Consider the following 14,505-nt stretch of genomic DNA (forward strand, 5'->3'; position numbering starts at 1 on the left):
GAATTGGGTGCCCGTAGCCTAATGGACATTCCCATTCTATTCCGCTAATGAAACGAGAACACTGTGAGGAAGGCGGGGATGGCTGAAAGTGGCCTGTTGTGGAGAAGCCGATACATCCTAGATAAACCAACGCCTCGCAGGGGTAGTGAGAGTTCCGGAGCGTTTGCAGCGCGTTTCTATAAATCCCCAAATATGGCCTTTGTGCACTCGGACTGAGGAAGTAGCCGCGCAGGGTTTCCACGACCCAGATCTTCTTGCCTTGCGAGGATCCGACAGGCCTCAAGAACCTTGCTACTGTATTTATGGTAGGGACTTTGTCCTAGAAACTAACGTATCCGGTAATCTATATCTATCATCACTACCCAGGTGAGAACTGGGAGGCATCTGACCAAAAAGTACTTCCGACGACTGACGCATTTGAGCGATCCGTGTTCCACTAAAACTATTCTAAACCTTATATTTACTTCCTAGGTCTTAAGGAATCTGGAGGCCGTGCCGTTTCGAGTGAAGGTTTGGAGAATCCAAGTTTATCGCCGGAACAAAAAATACCGTTTTGGAAAACAAGAGAGCGCTTGGAAGGACTGGAGCGGCTCAAGCGCCTTCAAATGGATTGTGATCAAGTAGCAGATGAAACAAGCTTCAAGTGTTGGTGCCGATGTCGAGCCGGATCATTCAAGACAAGGGCACGAAGGATGAGGCTTGGAACCTGTACTAATCCAAATATGGTCTAGCCCTGAATTCCCCACACGGTCCGTCCCACGCGAAAATTTCTGTTTCTTCTCAATCTCATCACCACTCGACTCCCTCCCTTCTGTGAACCACATATGCTAGCAATTCTATTAAACAAACATGATAAGCATAATATTGATTACTAGAGCTCAAGTTGTTCAATAGGGATAGGATCCCCCCTTCGCGGTGGTATTAATTAACCGTCACATGGAGCTGCAGGGTCTGACAACTATCGGTACGATCTTAATTGTTTTCATTCAATTTGTCAGTCGTTATGATGAAGAAGCATATTTCACAGACCTGTTCCGAACCTATACATGTGGATGATTGCTTGGAGACCTTCTGAGCCTTAATTTTTGTACCTTTCTCTGAATCCATGATTCAGTGCAAACTATTCGCTAACCGTCTCGCTCAACAGTATATACGTGTGTGATAAGATACGCCACCTGCTACCATTATAGAGGCGAATATAGCCATTGGGACGCTGCTTCTTTGAACATTTGCTATGCTTCAGAGGGACGGCCTTTGATGGATTCAACACCTTGTTTGCATGCTTCATTGAAGTATAAGAATGCCCTTTGTTTGGGAGATGCCTCATTACCCTGCTATTACACTTCGTTGTTCGAGGATAAAAATATCAGTGAAGTGTATACACAATGGATTGTTTTTAGATAAAGACGCTGTGTCCGCGATATATTCGGCGAATATGCCTTCAATTTTCAATCCAAGTAATTCCCTTGTGATCTTTCAGACCCACCCACTGCAATCATTCAATTCTGTAAGCCCAAAGAGATGGCTGATGCCGCAGCACAATCCGCCAACTCAAATACTATGCAGGACACTCTACCACTGGGCTCTGCTGCCTCGCAAGCTCGACGACGGCTCTCCCGAGCTGAAAGCCTCTCAAAGCAATTAGGACAGGGCTTTGGGGGACTTGATTGGGAAAACTTCCTTACTGATGAGACTCTTAACTGGGACAACGATACCCCTCTCGGGCCATTTCAATATGAAGATCCCCAACATGCAATTATTGGTCACGGCCAGGACCCGTACTTTCTTGCAATTCCTGAGAACACCGATATTAGGGGGTTTATGAGAGATGACTCGAGCTTTCTGCAGGCACACGATCATAGGGGATCTATTGGGATGACCAATCAGCCTTTCGTTGCTCTGCCTAACGCAGATCTTGGAGCGTCTCTACTTGAGTATCCATTGGATCTTCACCTTGTGGATTCGAACTACCAAACCAATGACTTCTATATGGGACACGAGATTGTTCCGTATGAAGCTGATTCGCTTTTCATTCCCAAGGAACAGCACACTAGGTCTCCCATTAAGACTGTTGCCTCCGAGTATCCAACTTCACGCCAGCGAGCTCGTTCTGGTTCGTATGGTACTGCGGGATCTGGGGTTTCTCGTAGGAAGGCTCGTACTAGCTCATGTGAGTCTTCCCAATGTTCGATATCCGTCCCAACACCAACTACTTCCCGTCGTACATCAGTCTCCCTCACCAACCCCAGCGCCAAATTGCGGGACTGGCAAGCGATGAAGCACCGAGCATCGGCAGCTGTTCGCTACAAGATTGGTGATCAGCCCAAGACGGACGATGCACGACCATGGATCCGAGTCAATGCCACCACTAAAGGGGACACAACCCGTACGAGCAAAATCAACAACTACACCGCCAACTATGAGGAGCGCCCGCATCCGCTCGGCACCGGGTGGGATGGCCCCAAACATCGTTTCGACTACACCCCAGCCGGTGAGTTCAAAGAAAAGACGATGTCTGCTCCCCAGATTAAGGAGTTTATTCTCCACTACCCTCGCGATCAGAGGACCGCTAAGCTAAAGCTCTGGCTGCAGAAAGGCCCTACTGACTCTGCACGCCGGTATAAGACTAACACATGGTCTAAGTGTCGCTTCCGAAACTGCCCAGCTCAAGTTTATCAGACAGGAACAATACTTCACGGCCACTATCGCATCGCGTTCGACGAGAAGTGGCACCGTGACCGAGAAAACGCGGATCCATTCCTAACGACTGGATATGTTCATCTATACTGCATGGAGCGCTTCCTGGATTTCCCCGAAATCTGTACGAAGGCTGATGTGGAGGTTGACACTCGTTCCTTGACCAACGAACCCAAAGCGCATTTTGCTGCTACACTTGCAGGTGCTCCTGAATCAGGCATTGGAATTGCATTCATTGAGAATTGCCGTCGCAAGAAGCTCCAGCAGATAGATGAATTCAAAGACTATCCATGCCACGCTGACTACAAACATGGTGAGCCGAAGCCTCACGAGAAGACCTTGACGTACTGGATGACCAAGATCAAGGCAGAAAGCCGGCCTCCCGCCCAAATTCGTCAGTTCCAGGCTCGTGGACTGAAGAACACTCATCTTGTCGTCAACCTGGGTGATCTAGAAGTTCTCTTCGGAGATGTCATCAAGAATAGGCAAGCGAAGAAGGCCAATCGTAAGAAGACGAGGCACAGCGATGACGAAGAGCAACAGCTACATCCGAAGAAGACTAGGACCACCAGTATTGCAGCCCACTCGCCGCCTCAGTATCAGTTTACTCCGCGATCAGCTCAGAGGAAGAGCAAGTGCGCTCCAATGCAACAGAACTTTGATGGGGGCGAAGACACTGAGCCTTATGATCCTTTGAACTGGGCTCAAGAGGACAGCGACGACGATTTCAACGCTCCCGTTTCGTTTGCCTCACCTCCCCAGCGTAGTGGATTACGATTTGGACCCAACCCTCGACTCCGAGGGTTGCCGCCTATCAACTACAGTGTAGGTAATCCAGCCAACCCAAGACCTCCTCCGCAGGCCTCGTCACAACAGCAGCTGGTTGTCGATACGCAGTTAGAAAATGTGACTGGTCTACCTAACGACCACGAGCTATCCTCCGTCGTAACATATCTGAACTCCTCCATAGCAACTCGAAACGACCCTAAAGGCCTCTGGGAGAACTACAATTACAACGATCATGAAGCCACAGCGACCAAGGAGCTGAACCTCGATTTCTTGAATCGGCGGCAATCCAGCAGGTCCGCCCGATACGCCCGAAGCACCGCATCGTCAGTCCGTCCCCCCGGACGATGAAATCTACGGACTCGGTCTCTCACCGTAAATCCGTCCAGTAGGTTGATCTCGTGGGAACCCATTCGCGAGGCTGGTTGAATAACTCGGGTCGCAGCACGAGCAAGCGCCATAGCAAGCGCGCTGATGCTACTCACAAAATCCTCAATGAATGCGTTGAAGAAAAGCGAAAGTGGTCTTGAAGAAATAAAAATACAAGTATGGTAAGTGTTGGTGGACAAGGCGAAGGAAAAGATGACAGGGTTGGAAGTTGAAGGAAATAGAAGTGTCGCTGGGTGGCGTAAGTATATACATCTTTAGTTTCTTGTTAGCTTTTGCAACGCATCGTCTTTTACCAGCGTCCATTTTTGGTTCTTTATTCCGCAGCATTTATTTACTGGTGTTGGACAATGGATCTGGAGGCTGGACCTCTGAAGGATGTCGGACGCTAAGTCAGATTAAGGTCTCACTGATTTGGTACAAGATTAAATAATCTATTTCTGTGTTAATCTATGCAATGTCTTAGCTTTCGCGTCGCGTCATTTCTGCCGTACTAAATATATTATAGCGGACTGTTAATAGGTGAACGAACAAAACTTAACTAGTACTCAGCTAACTATATAACTATAGCAGATATAAAAATAATATAATTTTCTTAGCAAAATTTAACTAGTCTACATATACGTAATAAAGTATAGAGTATTTAGTGTAAAATACTAGGTTATATGTTAGCGCTTTTATCTTATATAAAGTAATGCAATAACGCTCTTCTCTATATAGTAGAATGCTGTTATAATATCTTACCTTGACTTTCCTATTGCTAGGTGTCTTCTAATGGTAACAGAGGGTCTTAGGGAAGAGAGAGGAATAAGAGATAGAGACAGAGTAAGAAGAGGGTTAGATGATACTTTTCTAACATATAATAGTGTAAAGAAGGTGCACAGTCCTCTATACAATCTAGCTAGATGTATAGTATTTTTAGGCTTTACAAACTTCTATTAAAGATTTGTCTATAATTACTTAAAGATTATACGCCTACTAGTAGACTATATAACAGCTGCTTAAGCTCTAAGTCCACCCTGTAGAGGCTCTAACTTAAAGAAGAAGAAGAAGAAGAAGGCAAAGCAGAATTATAAAAGTTCTACAAAGTAGTACTAGGAATAGTTCTAGCCTAAAAAGGCCTATAATGCTTTTCTAACTTTTTAGTTAAAATTTATAAATGCTTTAGTTTTTTAGCACTTTAATTTATTCAAGCTAGTTAATAATTATTATAAATGCTTTTAAGTTTATAATAGTAGTAATACTTCTCTAGCCTGAGTTCTTTAAGCTAGTAGTAATTTACTACTAAAGGCCTATAGCCTTTTAAAACTACAAGTTTAGCAGCTTATAACTCTATTAGCATACGCATAACAAAAAGTTATGCGTAATTATAGAAAGCTTTAAACATTAAAGGCACTACTTAGAGTACACTTTAAGTGTAATTTAAGTACTTTTTAATTATAACAATTTACGCTATTTTATAATAATAAAAAAGCTTTCCCTTAAGCAAGCGCGCTAAGCAGAAGAGCTAGCGCAGTTTAATTTTAAGATTAAATACAAGCTAGGTTTAAAAAACCTAGCTAATGTAACGGCACAGGCAAGACAATGGGTCCGAATGCGGTGGGAATCCACTCAGAGGCATATAGAAGTGCGTGGGGACTCTAAACCTGGGAATGCCATTAACACCTATAGGCCTTATACAAAAGAATATTAAAAAACTACTAAGCTAGCTACAGAAGCAAGGTGCAACTAAATACATAAAAGAATAGGGGTAACTATAAAGAACAAAATTAAGTTATAGTTAGAGCTAATATAAAGACCCTTTAGATAGGTTCTAAACAACCTAAGATAAAATAATTTATAAAAATTATTACACTACTCCTCTCTTTATAAGCTAATAGTCTATATTAGTAGTGTTTAAAAGGTATTTAAAACTACTTTAAAACTAATTTAAATAAAATATAATAAGTATAACTATCTTAACTAAAATTTTCTGTTACTAAGAAATAAGCTAAAAACCTAATACTAATATAATGCCTTTATTATAATGTTTTTGTTTAGTAGTAACTAGTAGTGTAGTTATTATTAATATAGTAAATTTATTATTTATAGTAATAAGTGTTTACTTACCTTACTTATATAGTCTAGTTAATGTTGTTAGTTTCTTCTTTAGCCCTTATTTAAATTTCTACTTTATAAGTATTATTATACACCTAACATTTTATAGCTTAGTCTACTAACTAATTATAGTATTAAAGAAAATTACTATACTACTTTACTTTTCTTTTAGAGCTTCTTTAGAGGTGTTTTAAGTTATTTACTTTTAAGCTGCCTATACTTTTACTTATAGCCTTTAAGTTAAGTTTTTCTATTAGTTCTTTAAATTAAAAAAAATATAAATATTACACTTTATGTTAAATAGGCTCTAACAGCTAGCTGCTTATAGTATAAGCACTTAAGTAGCAAGAGTAAGAGTGGTGTACAGTGTGCACAGCGTACAAGGTAAGTAAAGTAAGGGCAACATGTTTCTAGTTCTATTACTCTTATCTTTTCTTTATATAGAGGAAAAAGGGGATATTTAGATGTTTACACATAAAGGTTTACACATAAGCATTATATAACATAGATACATAGTCCTGCTTATGCACAATTACTTATATCTAGACTGTAATACTGCTACTGTGTATAGACACTAGCAACTTTTCTTTTTATTTAAAAAGTTGCCTTTTATATGTGTTACCTCTTTTTTATTTATATAGGTTTATTTAATTATGTTTTACCTTTACTCTACTTTATTTATTAAGACTTACCTTAGTAATACTATACATTAAAATAAGCTAGTTACACTATGTAAATAGCTTTATAAATAGTGTAAAGTGTTTTAAGCTATTATTATCTAGCCTTTATACACTTACTTTATAAGTAATTTAGCAGTGTATAAACTATTTTATGTAGAGTTTTATGCTAGAATAGTGTAGAATCTTTATGTAGAGTTTTGTACTAGAATAGTGTAAAATCTTTATGTAGGCAGGTGCATAAGAAGGTGTATATAATAAGGTCTTTTTTTTTATTTTTTTTCTTTATTTTTTACTTTTTAAGCTTTACTATATAATTCTTTAGCTTTTTTCTCTTTTTGTACAGTGCTAATAGTGACAGATACTCCTGCCTGCACACACACACACACACACACACACATAGAGAGAGATGTCTCTCTAGCCTTCCTCCTCTACCTCTAGCGCTGTTAGTGCGGGCGTCTTTAATGTCTTTATGTAGTCTAGCAGCCTATAGTGCATCTATGTTACTCTTTTAACTAGTTCTACTACTAATTAGCAGTTTATTTAGTGTTTTAGTATAAATATATAAATCTTTTAGCTCTTTTACTTCCTTTTTATATAAAATGCTAATTATAAATAGGCTAAGAAGTAGCATGTAGCAGCTTTACTATTTTATAATATTAATATTATTTTACCTGCTAGCACTAATCTGCAGCTGTAGGCAGCAAAAGTTATGCGTTATAAAAGGTACTTCTATGTAGTCTTAGTCTAGAGTTATAGTTAAGTTCTAGCAACTTTATGTGCTTATTATTATAGCAGCACTACTAGTGCCTTTTTTTTTATTAAGTGTTATATGCTAGCTAACTTTTAGGCTAATGCCTACACCTTATGCGTATAGCAGAGCTGTGGTCTGCATTATAACCACTACATATAAAGGGTAGTGTGTTCTAAGAGGGGGGGGGAGGCTAGTAGCTTTTTTTTTTCTGTGTACTTGATAAATAAACTATTTTTTTTACATATCTTTCTCTTCTAATTTTATACTAAGAAAAATAAGTGCGTATAATAAAAAAAATAAAAAAGATAAGCTTTATATAAAGGTGTTATTAGTCTAGTTAGTCTAAAGCATCTTTGCGCATAGGATCTAGCTAGTCTACAGATGCTTCTATCTAGACAGAGAGGCAGTTAGTTAGGACTAATAATTAAAAAGCTTAATTTAGTGTTTTTTTTATACATATATCTACTAAGTTATTTTTACTATTAATCTACCTAATTTTAGTAATTTCTCTCTTCTTATATAATTTATAAAGTAATATAATGTTAATTATAAGTTACTTTTTACTAGTAGTGCTTAGCTTAACTAGGTAATTATATAAAAACTTTAAATTTATGCAGATTACTACTAAAATTAGTAGTAGTTTAAGTGTTTATATAATTTACTATAGAGTTATACTAAAGGTAATTACATTATTAAACTTTTTAACTATTCTATATAGTTTGCTAGTAAAGACACTCTTAGTTACTCTTTTACACTTAGTAGAATTTTAGTGTATAATGTTACCTAGTATTTTAAAGTAGTTGCTTTACTTTATATAGTTTTTATTACTTAATATAATTAAGAATCTTAGCTATAAGCTAAGGTTTTTATTATTAGTAAATAATCTATTTATAAAAATAAATAGCTTTACATAATTAAGCTATAATAGTAAAAAAGTAAGACTACACTTACTATTATCTATCTACTATTAGATTTATGCGTTAAGTGTGTTAATGTTGTTATGTAAAAGGTCTATAGTTTATGCAGTAATAAATAAGTTAAATGCTGCCTTTAGTTAACACATAAATGTAATATATACCTCTTTTGCACATTACTTAACATATTATTATGCAGCATTTTTATTTTTTAGGTTAATTATATAAAGGTAGCTTACTTATTCTTTTTAAGTAAAAACTACTATGTTATGTGTAAGTTTAATTCTTCTACTGTTAAACTTAATAGGCTGCTTTTCTGCTAGAATAGTTTTACTTTTTATATAAAACTTTACTTTCTATAGTTTCTTTTCTTTTCTTTATGTAAAATTTTTTATTATAATGCTTAAAGTATTATCTGTTTATAAGCTAGTAATACTAAAAGTGTACTCTTCTTTATTAGTAATTAAAAAGTAGGGGCTATATAAAAAGATGTGCATGCGTAGCTTTTTTTTATAGTAGTTATAGTATGTCTTAAACTAATACAGTCCTAATTTAGTAGCTCTATATAAGAGTTATATAACCTAGAGCAGGGTTGCCACTTTTATAGTAATTACTATTTTAGAATAGTAATTACTATTTTTTTTAAAAAGTCTATAACAGCTTAATTACATTAGCTAATATTCTAAAAACCTAAACTTAGATACTAGGTATACTAAAGTATAGATATATAAGATTAGATTCTACTATATAAATTTGTATCCCTAGTAATAAAGAAAAAAAGAGAAAAAAAGCAGATATAGTAATAGTAATAGTAATTACTATTTTTCTCTCCTTTTTTTCTCTCTTTTTTATTTATTCTAAATGTATTAAATATAATTTTTAGAATTTAAATTTATAGATTTATAGACTAGTTTACTTAGCATCTATATATTAATTTTTTAGAATTATAGCTTATGTAATTAAGTAATAATAACGTTTTTAAAAACATAGTAATTACTATTTTAAAAATAGTAATTACTATAAAGTAGCAACCCTGACCTAGAGTATTGTATTTAGTAGAAAGCTCTAGTGTATCTTCTTTAGTAGCTTTATATATAGTGTGCGCATAAGCTTATCTATTAATTAAATGTATGCTTATATAATATTATATAGTTTAAAATGCATTCTGTACATAGCTTTTAAGCTTACTTTTATAGCTAAAAGTAGTCTCTAGCTTATCTTTTAAATAGTTAGTAATTAAGTAAGAATTATTTTTTTCTTTTTATCTAAGTAGCTAGTAAACACTAGGTAGGATTTCTTATATAGTTAAGTTGTTTTACCTTTTACTTTTTATATAAAGTAAAAGTTAAAAATCTAACTTTTATGCTTTATTAAGTTATATGCTATAACTTTAAAAGTGCTATTAGTAATTAAAGTGTTTATCTTTATGTAGTCTAATTTCTTAAATAGTTTTCTAGGTGTAGTAATTACACTATTTATATAAAGCTTAATAGATAAAGCTTAATTATCTTTTTTTTCTAGGTTAGAAATACCTAGTCTAGACTTTATACAGGTTTTTTTTGCCTTTTACTTCTTCTAGTATCTATATCTTTTTTTTGCACTAGTGCAGCATTGCTATCCTAAGGGGCTTAGTCTATAGTAGGCTTTAGTTTTACCTTTATAATATTTTTATAAAGCTATTCTTTCTTTCTCTTCTTTAGAAGATCTCTTTATACAGAGATTAGTTTATTTAAGTTATTTATTATAAGTAAGTTATTTTTTTATAGTATAGTTTAACTTATGTATATTAAAGCTTTAGTAGGCTATTTTTTCTTTTAATAATAATGTCTTTTTTTTAATGCTCTTAATCTTATATAGGCTAGTCTAGCCTTTTTTCTTCCTCTATGCTATAATCTTTAAGCTAAGGGGGAAGTTAAAAACTTTATGTGTTATAAAGCTATTATAAGTGTTAATTATATAATTAATGTTTACTTTTATATAGTTCTTTTAAAGTATTTTTATTACCTTTTATATAGCGCTTACTTATGTAATAATGTCTAGTAATAGCAGAGAGTCTAGGTTAATTCTTAGGTATGCTTTAAAGACTAGCAGCGTGGGTACTAGACTGTGCAGGCTAGCTGTGTTGTTTAGAACCTTAACTGCTATTTATAGAATAGCCTTATTATCTGTACAGTTACCTAGCTTAGTCTTTAAGATGTTAAATACTTATTAAAAAAGTGTGTGCACACACTTAACCTTTTTAACTACTTAATGTGCTTTTATAGGCATCTGCCTACATGTAGCTTTTATAATCTTTGCATAAGCTTAAAAATCTTTTAAAGTAAAGTTTATACTAAAGTTATACATAATGTAGTCTAGAGGTCTTTAATAAGTGTTAATCTAGCATTTGCATAGTGCATTTTAAGTATCTTATGTAGACATAGATTTTAGGGATATAGCAGCCTAAAATAATATGTTTATATTAATAATATGTAAAATAGTTTTATTATTAATTTATATAACATTAATAATAACTTTATAGTTAAAGTAGGTGTTATTTTTAATTATAAACTTAAATTTTTATAAGGCCTAGTTATATAATTAGTAAAGGTAGTAGAACTTCTTAATCTCTTCTAGCACTGCAGCATTAATGTTGTAGCTAGCGCTAGTTAGCATCTTCTAGAGTCTCTTTATACAGAGGTGTCTAAATTAGTAGTAGAGGTAGTAGAGTTTTAATTTAGTAAAAAAAAGTGTTTTTATTTTTATATAACAAGTATAGTAGTTTTATCTTTATATATAATAATATTTAAAATGTTGTTAAAGTATACCTTAAGTTAGTTAGCATCTGCTAGTAATAGTAAAAATAGTGTTAAAGTTTCTAAGATATAGTATATAACTAAACTAATTAGGTTTTAGATTTATATAGTACTAATTAATTTTTTTAGTGTCTAGCCTTTAAAGCTAATATTTGTTTAGCTAGGTATTTAATTAATTTCTATATATAAGTTCTTTTATACATACGCCTTAAGTTAAAACTTGCTAATAGTAAAAATCTTTACTACACTTATGTCTTATAGTTTGCCTTAGTATACTATATAGTATTAGTTATTAAGAATAAACTGCTTAGCATACTTCTTAGGTTTAATGCTGTAGATGTCCTCTCTTATTGCATAGTATAAATAAGTAGTAAAGGTAAAGTAGTTAATAACTTTTTTAGCATTTTTGCTTTTTTATTTTATTTTTTTTATATTAACGTACTTTATAGGCGAGTTGCTCACACACCTGAGTTGCTTACTTTTACTAAGACCCTACTAAACTACCCTTTCTACACTAATGCATTCTCTACAACACTACTTAGACGCGCTAAAAGAATGTTAGATACAGCTTGCGCTTTAAGCTTTTAAATAAAACATAAAACTCTTAAAGAAATATGCTATAGCTATGTATAAAGTTCTATAAAAAAACAATAAATAACTATAGTGCTAGATAATCTTTACAAGCTAATTCTACAGCTAAATTATAAAAGCTAGGCAATAAAAAGAAGCAGGTAATTATTAAGACTATACTTAAGCTATATGCGCAAGGAATTTCCCCTTAGATAGCATTTATAGCTAATATAGCTAATTCTTTACGCGCTAAGCGTAATCTAGGCTATGTTTGCATAAACTAGCCTAGTACATTTGTAAAGTGTTATTTAGAGCTTAAAGTAAAGTTTTAAGCGCAAGTATAGTTAAGAGATATCTAGCTAATTATAAACCCTGTCTTGCTAAAGTTGTACGTGTTATTATTCTAGATGCTATACTTAGCTTTAATATTCTTTATAAGGCTAAACCTGCCCTAAATTACCCTAGGACTCTTATAGAGAGCTCTATTATAGTTATACTTACGCTTAAATGTTACTTTAAGCTCTAAATAACACTTTACAAACGTACTAGGCTAGTTTATGCAAACATAGCCTAGATTACGCTTAGCGCGTAAAGAATTAGCTATATTAGCTATAAATGCTATCTAAGGGGAAATTCCTTGCGCATATAGCTTAAGTATAGTCTTAATAATTACCTGCTTCTTTTTATTGCCTAGCCTCTATAATTTAGCTGTAGAATTAGCTTGTAAAGGTTGTCTAGCGCTATAGTTATTTATTATCTTTTATAAAACTTTGCACATAGCTATAGCACATTTTTTTAAGAGTTTTATGTCTTATTTAAAAGCTTAGAGCGTAAGCTGTATCTAACATTCTTTTAGCGCGTCTAAGTAGTGTTGTGGGGAATGCATTAGTGTAGAAAGGGTAGTTTAGTGGGGTCTTAGCAAAAGTAAGCAACTTAGGTGTGTGAGCAACTTGCTTATAAAGTACATTATGTAAATTATCTTTTTTTTTAAAATAACCTTTAAAGTTTTAGATGTATAAGGTAATAGCTTTACATAATAAGGTCTTATTATAAAATTTTTTATATAAAGTAATGTACTAGTTCTTTGCTTACATATAGTTATTATAAAAGTAGTTTAATAACTAACATTTTTTTATAGTAGATAAAGCACTTCTTTATCTATGTGTAGTTGTCTCTAGATTATAGCCTAAACTTAAATAAAAATCTTTTATATTGTCTTTTCCTACACAAAAAAAAGCTTTCTTTTTATTATATAGACTTTTATTATGCAGAGTTATATTAGTAGTCTATGTAGTATATATTAGGCAGTTTTTAGAAGTATTAGTTTACTCTTTAGTTTATAGTAACTTAAAGTAATACTTATAAGTTACTAAATAAAGCTTTACATAAGAGCTTAATAGTAAATATAGCATATTCTAGTTCTAGTTATCTTTAATAGGCTTATATAATAGTAGTGTGTAGTAGAACATCTTTTTAAAAATTTATTTTTAGTGCCTTTTATATAAGTATAAGCTTATTAATTATTACTTTAAAAACTTTATATAAACTTTTATTAAAGTTTTTTTATTAGTATTATATAAAAGTTATTATTATCTAGTCTGTCTAGTACTAGCTATAGTTTACATTAGTGTTAAAGTAACTATGTAAGGTGTTATATAAATGCTTCTAGTTATATCTAGAGCTTATGTTATACATATAGTATATATTTACCTAACTTTTTAAAATATCTAGAAAGATGTTTATATACTAAGTTTTTTAAATATTTAGCTATTAACATAGATTAATAAAAATCTTTATTTTATTTATAAAGATGTTATATAGTTAACTTATATAGTTATTATTTTGTTTATACTTTTTAAAATTATATAATTTTATTTACTAAAAGTTTTTTTTTAGTAGTTTTCTTTTAAAGTAGAAGTTTGTACAGGTTGTAATATAGTATAGATTATGCAGGTAGTATTAGTAGTGTATACACTACTGCAGGCAGTAGTGTGTACAATTAAGAGTGTGGAGCAGGCGTTAGGTAGAGTGGCATGTATTGTTTATATAGTAATTAGTGTAGTGCTAGCTAAGGTATAGAAGTAGGTAATGCTAGTATATTTAGTGTTAATAGTAGCATTATGTTTAGTCTGCTTCTGTGTAAAGCCTTATATAGTAATAAAAGTTATGTATAAAGCTTTTTTAGTGTAATTACTTTTTTATGCTATATTATACAGCTTTTAGGCTTAAGTACCTTTAGTGCTTAGCTATAGTATAATTTCTTTGTTTTTTAGCACTTATATAAGCTTTTTTATAAATATATAGCTAAGTGCTAAGAAGTCTTATAGTGTCTATTCTTTAAAAATTTTTATGTATAAACTTAACAAAGTAGCGCCTTTCTAAGTTATTATATATAGATTAGTAATTATATAACTTATGTATAATTAAGTTTATAGGCTTATTAAAGCTTTTAACATATTAATTTTATTATTTTAGTACTTTAGGCTAGTTTTGTTTTATAGTGTTACCTCTAATATTTTTATATTCTTTATAAGTTATTTATATAATAAGAATTATTTCTTATTCTTTTTATTATTACATAAAGTTATTAGTTGCTAGTAGAATTTTATTATAATAGTATAGTTAATTACTTTTTTAGTAAATTACATAGGTACTGCTATTATCTAGCTGCTAGGTTGTGCAGCTTTAATAGCTTTAGTGTGCGCCTTACACTATCTTCTTTTTACTTTGTACAGTAGTAGAGCTTACTATATAATGTAAAGAATTAATCTGCTATTATCTAGCTACTAAGTTGTGCAGCTTTAGTAGCTTTAGTATGTATCTTACAC

General features: G+C 32.8%; 1 protein-coding gene across 1 annotated transcript; it reads left to right on the forward strand.

Annotated features, from left to right (window-relative positions):
- Positions 1-1,521: 1,521 nt before the first annotated feature.
- On the forward strand, positions 1,522-3,834 carry BDR25DRAFT_370553 (uncharacterized protein; the record flags this gene model as incomplete). Its single annotated transcript, XM_033697150.1, has 1 exon — positions 1,522-3,834. The coding sequence occupies one exon, from the start codon at positions 1,522-1,524 to the stop codon at positions 3,832-3,834; it is 2,313 nt and encodes a 770-aa protein (XP_033546724.1).
- Positions 3,835-14,505: the final 10,671 nt, after the last annotated feature.

This window comes from Lindgomyces ingoldianus (assembly GCF_010093535.1).
Source record: "Lindgomyces ingoldianus strain ATCC 200398 unplaced genomic scaffold BDR25scaffold_19, whole genome shotgun sequence".
Classification (NCBI taxonomy): domain Eukaryota; kingdom Fungi; phylum Ascomycota; class Dothideomycetes; order Pleosporales; family Lindgomycetaceae; genus Lindgomyces; species Lindgomyces ingoldianus.